We start from the raw sequence: 22,413 nt of genomic DNA, 5'->3' as shown, positions 1-22,413 counted from the left end.
TAGATTCAGTGAAATCTCTATCAAAAATCTCATTGCACTTTTCACTGGAAAAAAAAATCTTAAAATTTTCAAGTGACCACAAGATTTTTCCAACTGTATTACAAAGCCATAGTAATCAAAACTATTTGGTAGGGGCTGGTGCTGTGATGTAGCAGGCTAAGCCTCTGCCTCTGATGCTGGCATCCCTTATCAGTGCCAGTTTGTGTCTCGGCTGCCCCTCTGCCAATTCATCCCTCTACTTATGGCCTGGGACAGCAGTGGAAGATGGCCCAGGTGCTTGGGCTCCTGCACCCATGTGGGAGACTGGAGGAAGTTTCTGGCTTTGGATCAGCCCAGCTCTGGCCATTGTGGACTTTTGGAGGGTCAACCAGCAGATGGAAGACTCTTCTCTCGGCCTCTCCCTCTATCTGTAACTCTCCATTAAATAAATAAATAAAATATTTTTTAAAATTATTAAAAATCTATATGGTACTGGCATAAAACCAGATTCAGAGACCAATGGAATGGAATAGAAGGCTCAGAAATAAACCTACCCATTTATGGTCATCTAATCTTCAAAAACGACACCAAGAAGAAATACATGGAAATTCTAGTCTCTTGAAAGAATTATATTAGTGCAAATAGACACCCACATGTCAAACAATTAAACTGAATTTTTATCTAATAGCATATATAAAATTTAACTCAAACTGTATTAAAACTTAAGTATAAGGCCTGAAACTATGAAATTCAGAGAATTAAACAGGAGAAAATCTTTAGGACCTTGGTTTTGGCATTGAGATTTGGATATGACAGTTGGAGGCACGGTTAAAAAAAGATAATAAAGTGGGACTACATACAACTAGAAGTGTCTGCAACAGCAAAGGAAACAATCAACAAAATGAAAAAAACACCTAAAGGAGAAAATATTTATAATTCATATATCCTATAAGGTGTTAACATCTAAAATATAGGAGGGACTCACAGAACTTAATAATAGGAACTGAATAGACATTTTTCTAAAGATGGTATGCAAATTACCAATGGATATATGAATGAGTGCTCAACATTACTAATTGTCAGAGGAATACAAATAATGAAATGTCACCTCATGCCTGTTGGAATGGCTACTCTCAAAAGGTCAAAAGTAAGTGTTGGACAGGATGTGAATTAAATTTTTAAATGGTGTTCATGGGAATGTAAATTTGCATAGCTTTTATAGAGACTGTTATAGAAGTTCCTCCCTGAAAAATTAAAAATAGAACTACCATATGATCTAAAAATTTCTAGGTGTATAGCCAAAGGAAATAAAAGCGGTATCTCAAATAGCTATCTGCTCTCTCATTGCAGCATTTTGTACAATAGCAAGTATATCACAGCATTTTTAACAGTGAATTTACATAGACAACCTGAGTGTCAACAGATGAATGTGTAAAGAAAACATGGTGTAGATGCACAATGGTGGACACTGTGCTAAGTGAAACAAGCCAGACACAGAACATCAAATACTGCATGATTTTACTCATTCACATGTGGAATCTTAAAATGTCAAACTCATAGGAACAGAAAGAGCACAGGTAGTTGTTTACCAGGGATTCAAGGTAGGGAAGGTGGGGATTGGTCAAAGTATACAGATTTTCAACATCTTAAGATGAATGAGTTAAGGAGAGCTAATGTTCAGTATAATCTTGGTTACTAACAGTACACTGAATACTTGAAATTTATGAGTAGGGTAGATCTTGAGTATTCTCACCATATACCCACACACAAAAAAGTAATTGTGTGAGATGACAAATGTGTTAATTTATTGTGTTAATTATTCCAGTGTACATAAATGTATCAAAAATCAAGTTGTACATCTTAAATCTGTATAGTATTTGTCCTTTATATCTCCATAAAGCTGAAAAATTAAAGATCGGTCCCTCCAAAATTCTAGATTTTACTCCTTTTGTGAGCTTGTGTCCTTCACCCTCAATTTTTCTATGGTTGTGAGAGTTTAGTGAAAAAGATGGCTGAATTACTCATTAGAAAAATGAATCTTGCTTGGGGCCGGTGCCATGGCTCACTAGGTTAATCCTCCACCTTGCGGCACCTGCATCCTATGTGGCCGCCGGTTCTAGTCCCGATTGCTGCTCTTCCAGTCCAGCTCTCTGCTGTGGCCCAGGAGGGCAGTGAAGGATGTCCCAGGTGCTTGGGCCCTGCACCCACATGGGAGACCAAGAAGAAATACCTGGCTCCTGGCTTTGAATCGGTGCAGTGCCGGCCGTAGCAGCCATTTGGGGAGTGCACCAACGGAAGGAAGACCTTGTCTCTGTCTCTCCCTCACTGTCTGTAGCTCTACCTGACAAATAATAATAATAAAAAAAAAACCCGAATCTTGCTTCAGAAATAGATTCTCCATTTCCAATGACTTTTGTCCCTATGAGTTAACTGCCAAATCTATCCAATATTCCTTTCAGGCCCCCAGCAGGTACATGTAATCCCATGTGTCTGGATTTTGATAGACCCCATTTATTCTGCTAACCTGTTTATCTTGTTTGTATTTGTTGAGTTTCTTCACCCATCATGATCCATTAATATAAATCAGCGATTAAGAATTTGGGAAAAAATGTGCCTTTGCCTTACTGTTTTATACTTTAAGATCCTGACTCATTTGCGAAAGCCTCTGTTGGAATGAAAATTAATTCTGACTTCATTATCTTTATATGTACTTTCTTTTTGGCTGTCATTCTGTAGGTCACGGGCAGTGCAATTGTGGAAGATGTGACTGCAAAGCCGGCTGGTATGGGAAAAAGTGTGAGCATCTACGTTCCTGCCCACTGTCGGCTGAGGAGAGCATCGCGAAGTGTCGGGGAAGCTCTGACCTGCCTTGCTCCGGGCGGGGTAAGTGAGGTCTCTCAGGGTTTGCCGCTGACGCTCAGTCACTGGTCTCAAAGGTGTTCAGTCCACATATATCTCGTTTCTAAGCCCAGCAGCTCAGATGCCACTTGGGACAACCGCATTCCACATCACAGTGCCTGGGTTTGAATCCCAGCTCCACTCCTGGTTCCAGCTGCCTGCTAACATGCACCATAGGAGACAGTGGTTATGGCTCAAGGAGTTGGGTCCCTGCCATTCACGAGGGAGGCTTAGTTTCTGGTTCTGGGCTTCTGCCTGGTTCAGCCTTGGCCATTGCAAGGAATGATCTAATCTCTATGAGTGAAAATACGTGGAGAAATATGTTTCTTTCTTTCTCTCTCTCTCTCCCTCTCTCTCTCTCCCCACCCCCTGGCCCTGCCCTCTGCCCTTTCCCCTTTCCCCTCCCTCCGTCTCTCCCTCCTCCAACCCACAAATCAGTCTACTTTAGCTTTGAGGTATGTTCAATTTCAGTTTCGTTCACTATTACACTTAAAAAACCCACTAGTTTGGATGTTTGCCTAAAGCTTTCTGAACAAGACCATCTAATTGTCCAGTGACATTTATGAGAACTGATAACATTATTTTGAGAAGATTGTTGGCTTTTGAAAAAGCATTGCATAAAACAGATCACTATGATTAAGCTTTTGTTGTTTTAGGAGGCCTGTAACCTCAGGTGCACTCTGATTATTGGGGTCAATACGAATTTTTGGAGAACAGGGATTCTATTCTGTTCTTTCTGATTTATCAAAATAAATACAGTTTCACCTCTGGCGTGAGAATTGCAAAATCAGTATGAAATGTTGTTTTTGGAAGCACTGGTCATTGAAGTTATTATAAATTTTGTTCATGAAAGATGAAAAGTAAAGGCTTCCTTTACTTGAATGTTAGATCAGAAATTTAATTTTATTTTTCATCTTTCTTTTTAAAAAACATTCTTTCTTAAGGAAAACATACTTTACATATCAAAATTTCAAAGTGTAAGACTTAGAAATTTTAATATGGAGGGTCTTTTAAAAGCTTATGGCAAATGAGTATTCTAGAAAAAATTATGCATGGATAGCTAAACCTTTTTGCCCCAAAATAAACTTATCTTTTAATGTCATCTTCAAGTCATTTTTGCAGTACCCTTGTATATTCATTGAATTAGACATCACCACTGAGTTCTAATTCCAGAAAACGTTCATTGCCATGAACAGAAACCTTGTACCCCATAGCAGTCACTTTCTATTCTTGTGTCTCCCAGATCCCAGACAGCACTGATCTACTTTCCCTATGGATTTGCCGATCCTGGATATTTGATACAAATGGAGTCACAAAACATGTGGTCTCTCTTGTGCCTGGCTTTTCTTAGTGCAACGTTTCCAGATTTTATCAGTGTGGTCACACCTGTTAGTTCTTTGTTCCCTTTTATTACTGGATTCGTTGCATGGATACGTCACGTTGTTTATGCTTTCATCCCTGATGGGCATTGGGACAGTGGGGAGGCTTCTACTTTTGGCCACCATGAGTAACATAGCTGTGAACATTCCAATGCAAGTTTTTGTGTACATTTGTGTTTTACCTTCCTTGGGGTATAGACCTGTGGTTGCCATTACTGAGTGACTCTGTGTGTAACTTTTTGAGGTACTGCAAGACTATCTTTGAAGAAGCTCCACTGTTTTGCAGTTCTACCAGCGCTGTGTGAGATTCCACTTCTCCACATCCTTGCTGTCTCTTGTTGTCGTCTTTTGCGTACTTGCAGTTTTCTTTGTATAGAAAATTCTCCAAGTTCCCATGATTATGTTGTAACATATTTCCTCATATCCAGTATTGGATATTTGGGCTTCTTCTCATATCTAACATTTTCCTCTAATGAGTGTAAATAGGAGAGTAGACTATAAGAAAGAGCTTTTTTAAAAAAATTCAAAAGTACCATTGATCATCCTCATTTTTACCACTGACTAACCACAGGCAGGGGCCGCTCTTCTCCCTGCACTAGTAACCATGTCCTGATAATGCTGGGAAGGCTATGCTTTTGAAGTAACAAACACGGAACATGGCTACCTCTCGGGCTATTACTTATAAGTGAGCATCTCTCAGTCTGTTATTTGCTCACAATTATAATCTACAGAAAAATAAATTAGTGTACTTTATATACACATTTACACAGACTTTATTCTGTCCAGCTGTATTAAAACATGGACATAGAAAAATTAGTTAATATCTTTACAAAAAGTATATCTTTTCAAAACTTTATGATAATGTGGGAATATTCCATTCTAAACTGGAAACCTTGAGAGAAAAAAGAACTTCATCTCAAAATAGATACTTGTTCTTGAGAATATTTTTCTAGTTATATTCACTTTATCAAAGTTTAGGTACCAGGATTTTTGCTGTTATATTAAAACACAAAGAGGCCTGACATTTGAAAGTATTGTTAAGATAAGTCACATTCTGTAAAATTGTTAAACCTCACTAGGCTATGTTACTAGTAGAAGTATGTAGAATAGAAACCAGTAGTGTTATGCACTTCTTATTTTAAACAAACAAAAAAGCAAAAAATATACTTTCATAAATGCATTTGTAATTTGAAGTTAAAAATAATCATGTAATAGAAAAATAATAAAAGCATATAAAATACCTCTTGTAGAAGATTATTTAAATATATCATGTGCTAATGGATTTTCATTAGTGTAATTTTTTTTTTTTTTTGGACAGGCAGAGTTAGACAGTGAGAGAGAGACAGAGAGAGAGAGAGACAGAGAGAAAGGTCTTCCTTCTGTTGGTTCACTCCCCAAATGGCCGCCGTGGCCGGCACACCGCGCCTATCCGAAGCCAGGAGCCAGGTGCTTCCTCCAGGTCTCCCATGTGGGTGCAGGGACCTCAGCACTTGGGCCATCCTCCACTGCCCTCCCGGGCCACAGCAGAGAGGTGGACTGGAAGAGGAGCAACCGGGACTAGTACCCGGCACCGCAACCGGGACTAGAACCCCGGAGTATAAATTTTTTAATCTCTAGAATAAGCACTAGAAAATTATTTGTGACTGATACATACTGACCTTTAACAATTCTGATGTTTATTCTTCAAACACAGATTTATTTCTTATCTTTGTTAAGGTTCACTAATTATTTAGCTACTGTCTTTAGCAATAGGGTATATGTAAATGTTATATAGGTACAGACTGGGAATATAAAACAATGATTTTATCATAATTTTACTGTTCGTTCAAGACTCTGGGAGTAAGGTTGTCTGGCAGCGAAATGAAGGTGTAGATGAGTGACGAGTCTCCCAGGGAATCGAAACGCAGTGTAAGGATTTTCAGCAGGAACAGCAAGGATTGCTGGTGGCCAGTCCAGGGCTGCGGACCATGGACAGAGGCCCCTCTCTTCTCCCAGTGCTGGGTCTGCAAATGCTGTGGCAGGGCGTGCTGTGAAGCACACTGCTGATAGGCAGACTTTGAACGGATTAGTGTTGCGATTTATGAATGAAAATTGCAGCTGTGTTTACCTGAGTGAGGAAAGCAATGACAAGGCCCATCAGTTCTCAAGCCTGAAAGCCTCCTCAGTTCGCCAGCTGGTCTCCTGGTAGACTGGACGGAACTCCTGAGGGACAAGGGGAAGGCATTTTCCACCGGAAATTGAATTACATGCTTGTTCTGCTGGTCATGACTGAGTGTGATCATTGCGTGCGGAAGGTTGGATAACTTCTATATCTCTTCTTAAACTCCCTGTCAATCCTGATTCCTCACTAGTGTTTATTATTGTCTACCTTATCTTAATAGGTGACTTCCAAAGGTTCATGGAAAAACTGGAATTAAAAGATAAATTTATTTCAGTGCAAAAAAAAAATGTTGAAATCCATACATAAGTGGAGTCTTTAGAAAGTCCATGGGAAATATGTTATGGAAAAAGCAATGGATGGATTTAAAAACTGTTTAGCATCTAAATAAGCATATCTTTTAAGTCCATGGCTATGTGAACTGTTTTGAATTTTTCTTATATAATACAGGCTTTGTTAATCCTAATTTCTGATCCTGGGAGATGGACTGGGGCCCACTTTGTTCTCATGTCAATGTGCTGCTCAGAAACTAGTAGTGGCTTATCATAGACTGCATTGTAATTTCAACTCCTCATGACTTAATGTGTTCTTATTATTATTGAAGTTCTCTTGACCATGAGTCGGACTTTGACCAGAAAGGATAAACAGACATAAAGAGTGCCATTTTGAGCAGAAGCTTTAAGGAGCGATGAGAAACCTGCCGTCCTTACCCAGCTTGGGGCCTAGGAACCTGCAGGGCATGGAAGGGTGCAGTTCTGTCACCTGGCTCCCTGAATGAGGGTGGCACTTAGAAACTTCTGCCCACCCACCAAGGAGCTGGGATGTGGGTAAGAAGGACACTGTAGTTGTTTTAAGACACTGAGATCTTGGTTGTTTTGCTGTTGTAGCCAAACTCCTGATACTTTCTTCACATAAACACATTGAGAAATGTGGGGCCGGTGTTGTGGCACAGTTGGTAGATCGCTGCCTGCAGCGTCAGCATTCCACATGGGCACAGGTTTATGTCCCGGTTGCTGCTCTTCCCATCTGACTGCAGACTAATGGCCTGGGCAGAGCAGCAGAAGATGGTACAGGCTTGGGTTCCCGCCACTTATGTGCAAGACCCAGATGAAGCTCCTGGCTCCTGACTTCAGCATGTCCCAGCCCTGGCCATTACAGTCATCTGGAGAAAGAACTAGCAGGTAGAAGATCTCACTTTCTCTGCAACTCTTTCAGTCAATCAATCAATGTTTTTAAAAATTGGGAAAAATTATTAAGCCAAAGCAAAGAAACAAACACAATAATCACTGAAATCTAAATAGATTTAAAGAGTAGAGAGGCTTGGGTTGGTGTTGTGGCATAGTGGTATAGGCAGTGCCAGCTGCTGCACTTCCAATCCAGGTTCCTGCTAATGCACCCGAGAAAGCAGCAGAAGATGGCCCAAGGACTTGGACCCATGCACCCACATGGGAGATCCAGATGAGGCTCCTGGTTTGGCCTGGCCCTGTGTTGGCCAAAAGGCCATTTGGGGGAGTGAGTCAGTGGACAGTTTCTGTCTCTCTCCATCCCGCTTTAACTCTGCATTAAAAATAAAATATTTTTTTAATTGAGACTTGAAACTACAAATATATGTTCTCAGTATCAATGTGTAAATCAAAATAATTATAAACTTGTGTACATTTTACAAATTTTATATACTTGCTGTTCTATTAGCAGTATTTATATGCACTTATTCAACAGATAGAATTCCAAGAACATTGTACATATTCTTTTTAATTTCCCCAAAACACAATGAGACAGGAAGAAGTATGCATTCTTTTTAACAGAGAAATATATCAGAAATTTGAAACTTCCTATCTTATTTAAAAATATTTATTTATGTGAAAGGCAGAGTTACAGGGAGAGAGAGGGATAGACAGAGATCTTCCCTCCACTGTTTTTCTTCCCAGTTAGCCACAATAGCCATGACTGGGCCAGGCAAAACCAGGAGTTTTTCTGGATGCTTTCATCTCATAGAAGTTCCATAAGTAGAAGTTTCCCAAAAGTTACCTATGTATGTCTGTATGTGTGGATGTATGTATGTATTTGAAAGGCAGAGTTGTGGAGAGAGGAAGAGATAGCAAGTAAGAGGTCTTCCATCTGCTTGTTCACTTCCCAAATGACCACCATGGCTGGAGCTGGACCACTTAGCAGCACAGAGCTTCCTCTGAGTCTCCCATGTGGATGGCAGAGGCCCAAACACTTGGGTCATCATCTGCTCCTTTCCCAGGTACGTTAGCAGGGAGCTGGCTGGGAGGTAGAGCATCTGGGAACTGAACTGGTGCCCACACGGGATGGTAGTGTGGCAGGCAGCGGCTTAACCTGCTAGGCAACAATGCTGGCCCCACAAGTTTTTATACAAATACTTAAGACTATTTCAAAAATACTTTGAAATATTTAAGAATATTTCAAAATGTATGTAGAAAAATGCAATTCACAGGTAGACTTTTCGGATCCAAAATCATTTTGAAAGCCCATTTGTAGATTTTTTTGAAATATGGATTTTCCATGAACTTTTTGAAGATTTCCCTCCACTGTGCATGGATTTCAATTAATTTTCTCACCAAAAATCAACTCACTTTTTAATTTAGTTTTTTGTAGAATTTTTGAAGTACTCTTGTGTAGGCCTTGTGACTCCAGAGCTGCTGTTTTTAGATAATTAACTGGTTCTTTTATTATGCCAAGTTGCTGAACTATTATAATGAATATATTTCCTTGTTGCAAATATACTACTATAAAGTTATTGTAATAGCCGCATGGTATTTTATTATAATATGGTTGTAGTAAAATAATTTAACCAGTCCTCTGATATTTGAAATCTGTATTGTCTCTGATTCTACTGAAATTCTCAATGCCATAATTTACATTCACATAACCAAACTTGTGCCCAGATCCTTAATTCTGAGAAGTAGAAGCCATTAATTTAAATGAATTATACAGGTTAGATATTTTGAATAAAAAATGCCCCATTAATATTCTGCAGAAAAGTTTTATCAGTATACTCTCCTACAATATCATGAAATTCTCTCTTCCCACCAATAGAGATATTTATACCAGTGAGCTCTTTTCTGTGTGTTTTCCTCTTAGTGTTATTAGCTTTTGCCATTTATCAAACTCCTTTCATTGACTTCCATAATCATCAACACAAATGATTTATCTGCAGGCATTATTATTCAGAGTTGTGTTTGCAGACTGCTGCCTTTGAGTATCATTTGTCCTTGTGTCTAAGTCATCTTTTTGTTTGGTACTGCAGTCCCCTGTGCTTCCATTGCCTGTCCTCTTTGCCCTTTGTTTTTCATTTATCAGACTTGTTCTAAGAGGTGTTGCATATGTTTTAGTTCTTAAATACACATGACCATACACCCTCAAAGGAAAGGTGTGAAATGAAGGAAGAATGATAAATTGGTTCTAATTATTTAGTATCGTTGCTTCAAGAAAATAGGAATGATGTCCTCATTTTTATCAATTAGTGTACTTTAATTAATGAATTAAGAAGTCCTTTCTGTAGTCTTACCTAGAAACATACTTTCAAAGAAGAATGGCCTGCCAAGTTCCGACCATCTGGAGATTTTTTTTTTTTTTCAACTGAAGTTATAATTTATATCTCCCTTTTAATGATATACCACATGTTTAAATTCTCTTGTTTTTATTTACCAGGCTATTTTCCATGATTTGTGCTTGCTCTTTTCCATTATTTATTTAACTTTTAAAAAATAAGAATTTGGAAAAACAAATCATTAGTGTTCTTGTTCACGTTTACAGAAATGCTGATTGTTTGGACCAGAGAAAAAGTTTAAAAATTGGAAGTCTTTCTGACATTTCAGTTAAATGATTTTGATTATATCTTCAAAATCCTCTGTGGCCAACATCTTACCATAAGTTAACCATAGTTGGACGTGGCGTGGTCAGTGGACAAGGGAACCCAGCGTGGAAATTTTTCCTGATTCAAGTGCGTGTTAGCCTGGCTGTATTCTGAGTGACCCTGGTAGGTTAATCCACTACTTCTGCCAGTATGAGCAGACCCTGGAAGACTCATGCACTAAACTCTGGCATTTTAAATCCAGCTTTTACAGATTATATCCAAAATAATGAAGAAAGAATTTGGCAAAATTAGTTTCTTTTCTCTGCCTTATCCAGGAGGAATTGGCCCTGCTTTCACTGGGGACCAAATGTGGAAAACTATACGTGTAATCATGTCTGGAGCCAAAATCTGGACTTTATCTTATTTACAGACAGCGAATAATGAGGGATTGGCCTATGGGCCATCAGGGAGACGTCCCTGCCTTTGTGAGCACACTATGCACTTGCAGTGTTCACTATTTAAGACTTTCGTATGCTCTATTCCTAATGCAATAACTCATAATAATGTAGTATCTAGAAAGAAAGACTTCTTATGCATAATAATTTACTAACTTAAAAATAAGTATGTATTGGATAATTACAAAATTTATTTTGCTGTTACATATAGTTTTACTAGGCTGACATGGTAAATCACCATTAATAGTTTGGTGCTACCCTGTTCACACACATATGAATATAATCATATATACAATTTGGGAGTATTGCTGTTTATCAAAAAAAGTAATGATGCAATGATGGCATATATTGTTTTAGAACTTATTGTGCTGCTTTACATATCACATTTGTTTTGCCATTCTTGTATCATTTTATAAGGTGTATGGATTTTTTTTAAATATCTATAAACAGAACTTTTTTATGTGTCTAAACTTTTTAAAATACCATAATTTTATTGTAAAATATTATGCACTCAAATATTTTAAATATTTATATTTCTGCAAATTTCATTATTTTGAACTTCTTTGTTTCCACAATATTAACTAAAATGATTTTAGTCATTTACTTATAAAATTCACTAGAATTTTTTCAGAGATTTATTTGAAAGAGATACAGAGAGAAGAAGAGACAGAGAATCTTCCATCCTCTGGTTCTCTCCCCAGATGGCCACAACAACCAAGGCTAGGCCAGGCCAAAGCCGTAAGTTTCATCCAGGTTTCCCATGTGGGTGGCAGGGACACAAACACGTGGGCCATCTTCCACTGCTTTTCCCGGGCCATTAGCCAGGAGTTGGATTAGAAGTGGAGAAGCTGGGGCTCCAACTGGCACCCATATGGGATGCCGGTGCTTTTGGGAGGCAGCTTTACACACCACAGCACTTTTTAGGGTCCCCAAACTTTCTTAAACTCTACATGTGTCCTACATTTCACAAAATCTTTGGAATGTAACTGTGGTTTATTATGATTTCATTAAAGGTAGCATTGAGATAAAAGCATTAGAATCCATTGAGGACTCAATAAAGTGCCCCCAGCATCCTTTCTTTGTCTTCATGCTTGGACTTCTCTGTCTTTAGAAATCGTATATTCCCTTGAAGAAGGCCAAAGTGCAGGTGCCCAGATCTGGTGATTTGCTGCAAGGTCCTGATTAAATCCAGGATTAAATATTCAGGTTATGATGAGGCCACAATTTTTTAGAGGCAGAATTTACATATATTAAAGGGAGTTGCTCAAGAAAATGGCAGCCATGTTGAATAGAAGTTGTCACACAAGGTGATTATTCAAAAAGGTCCCTTTTCCTGGCAATAATGATTTATGTTCCTTATTTTCTCCATTTGATTTTTTGATTTTCTTGCTGGTTTTTCTGTTTAACAGAAGAGAGATGAAAAAACAATTTTATATATTTTAAATGATAGAAAACAATTCAATGGTGAGTAATAATCATGGTATCTTTAATTAGCTGAGATTTTTCCATTTCATAGTTCCAAACACTATATCACTACCAAGTTAGACACTGTTTTAGTTCACGTTCAGTCAATAATCTTGTTTAAATCTTTTATCTATGCCAACAAAACATTTTTGCATCAAAAATAGGAATTGATCCAAGTAAATAGATAATTTTATTACATTTTGCCTCAGTTTTGTCTGGTAAATTGAAAACCAGTGAAATTCCTTGGCCAAGAAAACTTCCTAGTAAATAGTGCAGCAAATATTGTCAAAACCTATTTGAAATGAAAATAGAAAATTGGTCATGAATTCAATCCCAATTTCTTTAAGCAAGCTTAAAATGAAGTATGTGACAACTATGACAATTTTGTTACTATGGTTATATATTTATTTATATTAGAATGCTAAAATTATACTGGAAGATGTGGTGGGGAACTCTATCTTTTTTTTATCCAAGTTTATTCAATACAAACAGGCAAAGCAAATGTATTTTTTTTAGCAGGATAAAACCCGATCTGGTTATCAGCCATAATCTTTATGGACTCACAGCTTTCACAGATGTTCCTTTTAATAGAAAATCAATGAGGCAAGGTGTGATTGCTGTGTCTAGGATTTAGGGTCATATGGCTGACCAGAACTCTGTGATTCTGCTCTCACTGTGTAAGATTTTGGGCTCAGTCATTGTGCTAGAGTTGTAAAAGGATGCAGAAATTTAATATATACTCGCTTTACCATATAAGCATTATATGCATCATATTTTCCTAAATGATGTTGTTTATCAAATTTATTATTTATAATTTCTCTCCTATGTATCTTTGTGCTAAGCCGGGGTCAAGAAAGTAGAATGATAGGTCTGTCTGCTGTTTTTGTAAATAAAGTTTTATTGAAACACAGTCATACCTATTTGTTTACCTATGGCTGTTTTCTTGTTACAATGAATTCAGTAGTTGCCAGAGAAAATGTTCTACAAAGCCTGATTTATTTTCTATCTAACCCTTTACAGATAAAAGTTGCTGACTCCTGCATCAAACATTGTGATAAATGTGATGAATGTTTTGGGAGAACGGATTGAGAGTCGAAGGATGTTTGCTCTATCTGTGTCCAAATAGTTTCATGAAATGAATGACACTAGAATTGAATCTACAGGGAAGAGTAGTGTTAGATAATAACTTAGGAAAAATGGCATTGCAGGTAGAGGGAACAGCATGGGTAGAAGCATTGAGGTAAGACGGGAATAACTTGTGTAGATAACGGGAAGTAAGCTCACTTTCAGTGACAAACAGAGAATGAGAGAGTGGAGGGACACAGCCTAAGGGCAAATATGTCTCCACTCTCTCCATTCGGCCTCTTCCCATATTGTGATAGATTTGGGACACAAAAGGCCACTTCTTTGTGGCATTCTGTTTCACAACTGCCTTATGAGATTGTCAGAAAGCAGCACACAGAGGAAGTACAGATTGTAATTACACCAAAATGTGTCATAGATAAGCCAGGTTCACATTGCTTACAGCCCACCTGTTGCTTCCTTACTACAATGCTGAATGTAACTAAAGTTACTGAAACCCAAATCTTCCCATAAACAAGCCAGATACTTTATAACACTCTCATATGCCTGCCTTTCTCCTTCTTGCCCTTCAAGTCATATTTTTCTTATCTGCCACAAGAATGTGAGAAAACAAAAAACAAATACAAAATTGTTTCATTCAAAGCTGTTTATATCAGCAAAGTATTGAAACGACATCTGTTGAGCAGTCTGATTAGTGTTTTGAGGGTCATAATCTTTACAAATGGCAAGGGAACATTGTGCAGCAGTTAGGTGAACCAGGGTTACTGGGTTACTATTGTGAGTAGACCCCGACATAGCCTATGCTTTGCCGCTACCCACCTTTGTGATCCAGTGAGGTACAGGCTAAAATGGTAGCAAACTTTCTTGGTGACTTTTAACTCAGCTCCATGAATCTGCTTTTTCTTCCTTTCACCTCTCAATGCAATAAGTAGACTTCATTCTGTTCTCACTTGTTTGGATTCTTAGATTATGTTTCTGCTCTCATGAACCCCATGCCTCTGATTTCTGACTCACCTTCATAATCAATATGATACCAGGTTTTGCATAGCTCTCTGCGCAGACTGAGAGCTGACTCTTCCTGACAACTGTATGACTAACCATGTCTTCAAGATCTTACTTTCTACCAAGTGTCTTTTTGGGGTACAGAGTAATACCTTCTTCAGTCATGACTTCCTTTCATTTGGAGTATAAACGGATGAATGAGATTTGGTTCTCCATAAGTGTTAAATTCTCATGTGATGACTTTAATTTGCATAAGGAGGAAAGGCAGAATTCTTTGATTTCCTATTTAACTTTCTAAATAATTTTGAACTATTTGTTGCTCAAGATATTCCTGCTGTGTGGGTTCTGATAGATAATACCAAATAGTCTGGCACAATACAGTTGGGAGCCATTTAAAGTTTAGATTGTCCCAAGAATGAGACTCCAAATATTTTGTAGCCATTCATAAAGTCCATTATAATAATGTTAACTCCTTTGCCAGGATGTCTTCCCCCAGACACATATTTTGTAAGACTTGACTGGCAGTTCTTAAAATGACTCTGAAAAAATTGCAAGAAAAAAGAGTATATAGTGCTTAGATAGGTCTCTCCACGTGCTTGGTTTGATGGCTTTGTGGGAAGTCTGGGTGTGGTCAGTGTTACTGTTGAATTAGAGTTGTGGTGGTGAGACAGAATCAGGCAATTATAAAAGGAAACCATTATGTTAAGTGAAATAAGCCAAACGCCCCAAAGCTGGCCCATGTGATCTCACTGACACGTGGAATCTAAAAAGTTGACCTCAGAGAAGTTGGGAGTGTATTGATGGTTACCAGAGGCTGGAGAGAACAGGGTTCAGAGCAGTGTGGGTAACTAGTATTGAATGGATGCTCCGTTATGGTTAGGATAAAGTCCTCATGTTTTTTTTTTTTTTTTTTTTTTTTTTTTTTTTTTTATTTGCATAGTAGGGAAGATTACTATGCATAATGCATGCTTGAGTCCAGATCATTCTTCTGGATAATTCTATGGCATCAACAGAGAAATGCAGACGGATTGCAGGATTCTGGGAGTGCTTGTTAGTTAATAACATTTTGAATGTTAGGAGACCTGAAGTCTTTTGACCGCACGAAGGTGTGACAGGGCAATGCATAGTGACCTTCTCAGTCGTGTTCCCAGTGCTGCTGCTGCTGTTCACTTGCGTGGTCCCTGGAAGCACTGTTTGCAGGCATCAGTTTTCTGTTTGGGTGGAGAGACTCCAATAAGCTTCCAGTGCTGTACCATCCCTTGGCACTGACAGCCAGCTTCTAGTTAGGAAGAAGAGAGATGTCCACCTGGCCTTCTGACACTCAGAAAGATGTTGTTCTATCACTTACTCTTTGAGTGATCCTGGGGGTTTTTGTTTTATTATTTTTAACATTGTGGTGCCCTCAATTTTGTTGTCTCTAAAATAACTAACAGCAATAATAACTTGTCTGTTTCCTCTAAAAATTCTATAATTTATATAAAAATTTTTTATTTTTAAACTAATACACAATGTAAAAACTTACAATGGTTTAAGTGAATGATATATCATTGACTTCATGGATGTAGAATTTGACAGAGAAAACAAAATTCGTATTCATTCATTCACCTGAACAACATGTGTTTTTAAACTCATTGTGCCTACAACAGTGCCTGGAACCACTCTGAGTGCTGAAGATAGAATAATAAACAGGGCAACCAGTTTCATAGAGATTCTGGTGGATTTGAGAAGAGAAGTTAAAGTAGAATACAAATAATTTAGGGAATAAAAGTAATATGATAGGTGGTTTTGGGTATTGCTCTAGGACATCAGGGAACCTTTCTGAGGTCATATTTGGCCAGGTTTGAGTACTGAAAGCAGCCAAATGAAAACTGTGGGAAGATGGCCAGAGAAAATGGGAAGAAGTGGTAGGTACGAATGTCTCACTGAAGTGATAAGGATTTCCCTGTAAAATCAGAGTCAAGTGAGCTTTTTCCTTAAAGCTTTCATAGAGAAAAATGAGGACTTTTAGGGTTTGTTGAAAAAGTATGTTAAAATTTCACTGCTGAGTTCCCACATGACTGAATCTGTCTGCAGTACGGCCCAGCCCTCGGAGATTTCCAGAGCTCTCTGTGTGGTTCTAATGAGGAGCAGAGTGAAGATCACTGCTCTGGGGCTCGGGAACAGTCCACAGCAGAGGATGGACACGTTAGGATTTGCCCTACTTCTACTAAGCAAATGGGGCCTTTGGGAGTGCTTCTGATTTGCACAAAACTTACTGCTGTGTGTGGCCTTTTCCTGATGTTCTGTTGGGTAGGAAAGAAGCGAGACAGGAAAGGGGACAAGAGTGGCTAAGGGAGGGGAAGGAGAGAAAGAGGAGCTATTTTTAAAGATTTATTTATTTGAAAGGTGGAATTACAGAGAGGCAGAAGCAGAAAGAGGGAGAGAGGTCTTCCATCCACTGATTCACCCCAGATGGCTGCAATGGCCGTAGCTGAGCTGATCCAAAGCCAGGAGCCAGGAGCTTCTTCTGGATCTCCCACGCAGGTGCAGGGGCCTAAGGACTTGTGCCATCTTCTACTGCTTTTCCAGGCCATAGCAGAGAGCTGGATTGAAAGTGGAGCAGCCGAGACTTGAACCGGTGTCTATATGGGATGCTGACACTGCAGGTGGCAGCTTTGCCCACTATACCACAACGCTGGCCCCAAAAGAGGAGCTCTTGAACCCATGCACCATCCCAGACATAGTGTCACACTGACAATATGCAGTGCTTTTTTGATTTAATGTGGAAGATGGTTGAAAGGAAATAAGTTGTTAAAGAGGGCAGAAAACGACCTATCTCAGAAACATATTTTGGGTTTTTATAACAGGTAATTTTTAAGGGTTTTTTCTCTTTTTTAAAAAAAAATTTAAGTTATACAAGTTTCATGTATTTCATATATACAGATTTAGGAACAGAGTGACACTCCCCCCTTTAGCTTTTCTCCTACCCACACTCCAACACTTTCTCCTCCTCCCTCTTACATTCCCACTCTTAATTTTTACAAAGATCTATTTTCAGTTTACTTAATGGAGGTATAGTTAACCCTACATGAAGTCAAAGAGTTCCACATGTAGTATGACGGAAAAAGAAATAAAAAGCATTATTGGAAGGGACAAGGGCTAGAAATAATCATCAAATCTCAAAATGTCTATTTTACTCCAATATGTTACATTCCAGGTATTTATTAGTATCAGATCAGGGAAAACATATGATATCTATATTTTTGGGACTGGCTTATTTCACTAAATCTAATGGTTTCCAGTTGTGTTCATCTTGTTGCAAAAGACAGGATTTCATTCTTTTTTATAGCTGAGTAGTACTCCATAGTGTAAATATACCATAATTTCTTCATCCAGTCAATAGCTGATGGAAATTTGAATTGATTCCATATTTTAGCTATTGTGAATTGTGCTGCAATGAACATGGGGGTATAGATAGCTATTTCATATGCTGATGTGGTTTGGGTAAATTCTCAGGAGTGTGATGGCTAGATCAAATGGTAGGTCTATATTCAGATTTCTGAGTTATCTCCATACTGTTTTCCACAGTGACTGCACCAGTTTACATTCCCACCAACAGTGGAACAGGGTACATTTTCCCCACGTCCTCGCCAGCATTTATTTATAATTTCTTTATGAGAGACATTTTTCCCCAGAAACCTTTCATTTAAGGAATACAAACTACATGCATTTCATAAATACAACTTCAGGAACATAGTGATTTTTCCCACTGTATCCACCCTTCCACCCACACTGCCACCCTTCTTTCTCTTCCTTATCCTATTCCCATCATTATTTTTAGTAAGATCTATTTTTAATTAAATTTATATACATAATAACACTTTACTAAATGAAGAACTCATGGGGCTGGCAATAACATAATAGGCTAAGCCTCTGCCTGCCATGCAGGTATCCCATTTGGGTGCCAGTTTCATGTCCTGGCTGCTGCTCTTCAAGTCCAGCTCTCTGATATGGCCTGCAAGGGTGGTGGAAGATGGGCAAGTGCTTGGGCCCCTGCACCCACATGGGAGATCCAGGGGGAGTTCCTGGCTCCTGGCTTTGGACTGGCCCAGCTCCAGCCATTGTGGGCATTTGAAGAGTTAACCAACAGATGGAAGCTCACTCTCTCTGTCTCTTCCTCTGTGTAACTCTACCTCTCAAATAAATACATAAAATTAAAAAAAAAAAAAGAGTCCAACAAATTGTATGAAACAAGAAACTATTCCTCAACAGTTGAGACAAGGACTGTTAAAGTCATTAGATCTCAAAGTATCCATTTCACTCCTATAGATTATCTTTTAGGTGCTCTATTAGTTACAATAGATCAGGGAGAGCATATGGTATTTTTCTTTTTGGGACTGACTTATTTCACTAAGTATGATGCTTTCTAGCTTAATTTTCTTGCAAATGACAACATTTCACTTTTTTAAAGCACTGTGTAGTATTCTATGGTGTACATATCCCATAATTTCATTTTCAGTCTTCAGTTGGCAAACATTTGGGTTGATTCCATATCTTAGCTGTTGTAAATTGAGCTGCAGTAATCATGGGGGTACAGATGAGAGTACAGGTCAATCTTTCATATGCTAATTTCATTTCCCTTGGGTAAATTCCCAGGAGTCTGATGGCTAGGTCATATGGTGGGTTTATATTCAGATTTCTGAGGTATCTCTATACTGTCTTCCAAGGTGGCTGTACTTGTTTACATTGCTGCCGACAATGGATTAGGGTACCTTTTCCCCAACATCCTTACTAGCATTTGTTTGTTGATTTCTGTACAAAAGCTATTCTAACTGGGGCAAAGTGAAACCTTAATGTGGTTTTGATTTGCATTTTCCTGGTGGCTAGTGATCCTGAGCATTTTTTCATGTGTCTGTTGGCCATTTGGATTTCTTCTTTTGAAAAATGCCCATTTAAGTCCTTTGCCCATTTCTTAACTAGATTGTTTGTTTTGTTGCTGTGGAGTTTCTTGATCTCTTTGTGGATTCTGGTTATTAATTCTTCATCAGTTGCATAATTTGCAAATATTTTCTTCCATTCTGTTGGTTGCCTCTTCACTTCGCTATTTCTTTTGCAGTGCAGAAGCTTCTCAATTTGATGTAATCCCATTTGTTAATTTTAGCTTTGATTGCCTGTGTCTCTGGAGTCTTGTCCAAGAACTCTTTGCCTATGTCACTGTCTTGCAGGATTTCCACTATGTGCTCTAATAATTTTATGGTATTGGGTCAGAGATTTAAGTCTTTAATCTATTTTGATTGGGTTTCCATGTAAGGTAGGGGTCTCGCTTCATACTTCTGTATGTGGAGATCCAGTTTGCCCAGCACCATTTGTTGAAGAGACTGTCCTTGCTCCAGGGATTGCTTTTAGCTTCTTTGTCAAAAATAACTTGGTTGTACACTTATCCATTTGATCCGTTGCTTAGCTAAGGACTTACCCTCTTTCATTGTCCTGTTTTTTGTTTGGGCTTTTGTAGCTACCATAAGACAGGATAACATGGAGACATGATGTGCATGCTCAGGGGTGTAGCTAGGCAATTTGAGGCTAGCGGTAAAATCGCTGCACATACCCAATTGCTACTGAGAACCGAGGCTCAGAAATGCCTTAGGAAGAGTAGTGCTTGTCCTTGGATGCCCTCCCAGAAACTTTCCTCATGCTTCTTACCTCGTTAAAGAGCATGTCACACAGTGGTTCTCTGTCTTTCTGGCTGTTTGCAATCTACAGCTGAGGTTTACCACCCCCACACACCTCCAGATTAAAATCCTAAGGCTGTTGAGACAAATGATCGAAAATTTGATGGCTTAAAACAACAGAAATTTATTTTCTCACAGTTCTAGGGATCGGAAGTGTGAAATCAATGATACATAAAGGCTTTGCTCTCATTAGAGGTCCTAGGGTAGAATCTTTCCTTGCCATTTTCAGCTTTTGGTAACTCCTTAGCTGGTGAGAAGACCACTCCAATCTCTGCCTCTGTCTTCCCTTGGCGGCTTTCCCTGTCTCTCTGTGTCCAAATCTCCTTCTCCATTTCTTAAAAAGACACTACTCATTGGATTTGGGGCCCACCCCAAATCCAAAATGATTCTTAAGTTCTTAACTAATAGAATCTGCAAAGGTTGTATTTCTGAATGAGCTGATCTTCTAAGATTCTGGGTAAATGTGAATTTTGTGGGATATGCCATTCAACCATTGTGTCCCCTTAGTGGAAATCAAGTGTGCCTCTATCCCTGACATTTATTGAGCAATGAGCTTCTAATCTATGTCCTAGTTTCTGACTGAGTAGAAAACATTCCTCTGGTCTGAATATTGTACCCTCCTGGTATTCATATGTTGAAACTTAGCTTCCAAGGCAATGGTTTTGGGAGGTGAAGCCTTTGGAAAGTGATTAAATCATGAAGGTAGCATCCCCATGAATATGATTTATTCCTTTGTAACAGAGACCCCAGAGAGTTAGCTCAGCCTTTCCCTCATGGGAAGGCCCAGAGAGAAAGTTTCATTTATAAGTCAAGCGATAGACTGTCATATGCAAGGGCCATGATCTGTGACTTCCCAGCCTTCAGAACTGTAAGAAATTTGTTGTACATAAACTACTCAGTCTGTTTTTTTTTTTTTTAAAGAGCAGCCCAAATGGACTAACGCAAGACACAAAATATTATTGGATATACAGCAGAATATAAGAATGATTTCTTTTTTTTTGAAAGCTTTTATTTAATATAAATTTCATAGGTACAGCTTTTGGAATATAGCAGTTCTTCCCTCCATACTTGCCCTCTTACCCCTACTCCTGTCTGGCCTCCTACTCACTCTCCCATCCCATTCTTCATCAAGATTCATTTTCAATTATCTTTATATATAGAAGATCAACTCTATACTAAGTAAAGATTTCAATAGTTTGCACCCACATAGACACACAAAGTATAAAATACTGTTTGAAGACTAGTTTTACCATTAATTCTCATAGTACAACTCATTAAGGACAGAGGTTCTACATGGGGAGCGGGTGCACAGTGACTCCTGTTGATTTAACAATTGACACTCTAATTTATGACATCAGAGATCATCTGAGGCTCTTGTTATGTGCTGCTAAGGCTATGGAAGCCTTTTGAGTCCACCGTCTCTGACATTATTTAGACAGGACCATAATCAAAGTGGAAGTCCTCTCATCCCTTCAGAGAAAGGTACCTGCTTTGATCGCCCCTTCTTTCCACTGGGATCTCACAGAGATCTTTCATGTAGGCCATTCTTTGCCACAGTGTCTTGGCTTTTCATGCCTGAAATGCTCTCATGGGCTTTCTAGCCAGATTTGAATGCCTTAAGGGCTGATTCTGAGGCCAGAGTGCTGTTTAGGGTATTCATCATTCTATGAGTCTGCTGTGTGGCCTGCTTCCCATGGATCATTTTCTCCTTTTTAATTCTATCTGTTGTTATTAGCAGACACTTGGTCTTATTTATGTGATCCATTTGACACTTATTCCTATCTTTATGATCAGTTATGAACTTAAAATGATCACTTTAACTAGTAAATGGCATTGGTACCTGCCAACTTAATGGGATTTAGAATCCAATGGCAAATTTTTAGATTTACCTTTAGGGGTAAGAATGAGGGAGTATGTGTCGAACTGTACATGTCCTCCCTCTCTTATTTCCACTCTTATTTTTAACAGGGATAAATTTTCCATTGGATTTAAACACCTAAGAATAATTCTGTGTTAAGTAAAGTGTTCAACCAATGGTATTAAGTAGAAATAGAAAAAAATAGTGGGAATAAAATAGTAAGCTGTTCCTTGACAGTACAAGCACTGATCAAGTCATTGCTTCTCATAGTGTCAATTTCACTTCTACAGGTTTCCTTTTAGGTGCTCAGTTAGCTGTAAGGGAGAGCATATGATATTTATCCCTTTGGGATTGGCTTATTTCACTCAGTATGATGTTTTCCAGATTCTTCCATTTTGTTGCAAATGACTGGATTACAGTAGAAGGTAGCCAGTGCTACCTAGAAGGTAGCTAGACAAGTTTCCTGGGCTTGTGGACTGCTGTCTGTTGAATTGAGCAGGTAGATGAGGGAGGTCCTTAGGAGTCAGAGATGTTCTCTTAAGAGAAGGGGGGGATAATTTCTTAATACAGGAAATGGCACCAGGAGGCACAAAATAGGGTATGTCTGTT

The 22,413-nt window shown here is 38.6% G+C and overlaps 1 protein-coding gene across 2 annotated transcripts in view; it reads left to right on the top strand.

Moving 5' to 3' along the window:
• The window catches only part of ITGBL1 (integrin subunit beta like 1), a 272,363-nt gene that overhangs the window by 139,851 nt on the left and 110,099 nt on the right, over window positions 1–22,413 (top strand). For both annotated transcript variants that reach the window (XM_070048620.1, XM_070048621.1), the window contains one exon: window positions 2,716–2,862. In XM_070048620.1, coding sequence (XP_069904721.1) covers window positions 2,716–2,862 — 147 coding nt within the window. The remainder of the gene's footprint in view (window positions 1–2,715; window positions 2,863–22,413) is intronic.

Source organism: Oryctolagus cuniculus, chromosome 9 (assembly GCF_964237555.1).
Source record: "Oryctolagus cuniculus chromosome 9, mOryCun1.1, whole genome shotgun sequence".
NCBI classification, from domain to species: Eukaryota; Metazoa; Chordata; class Mammalia; order Lagomorpha; family Leporidae; genus Oryctolagus; species Oryctolagus cuniculus.
This window is presented reverse-complemented; position numbering and strand designations above follow the sequence as displayed.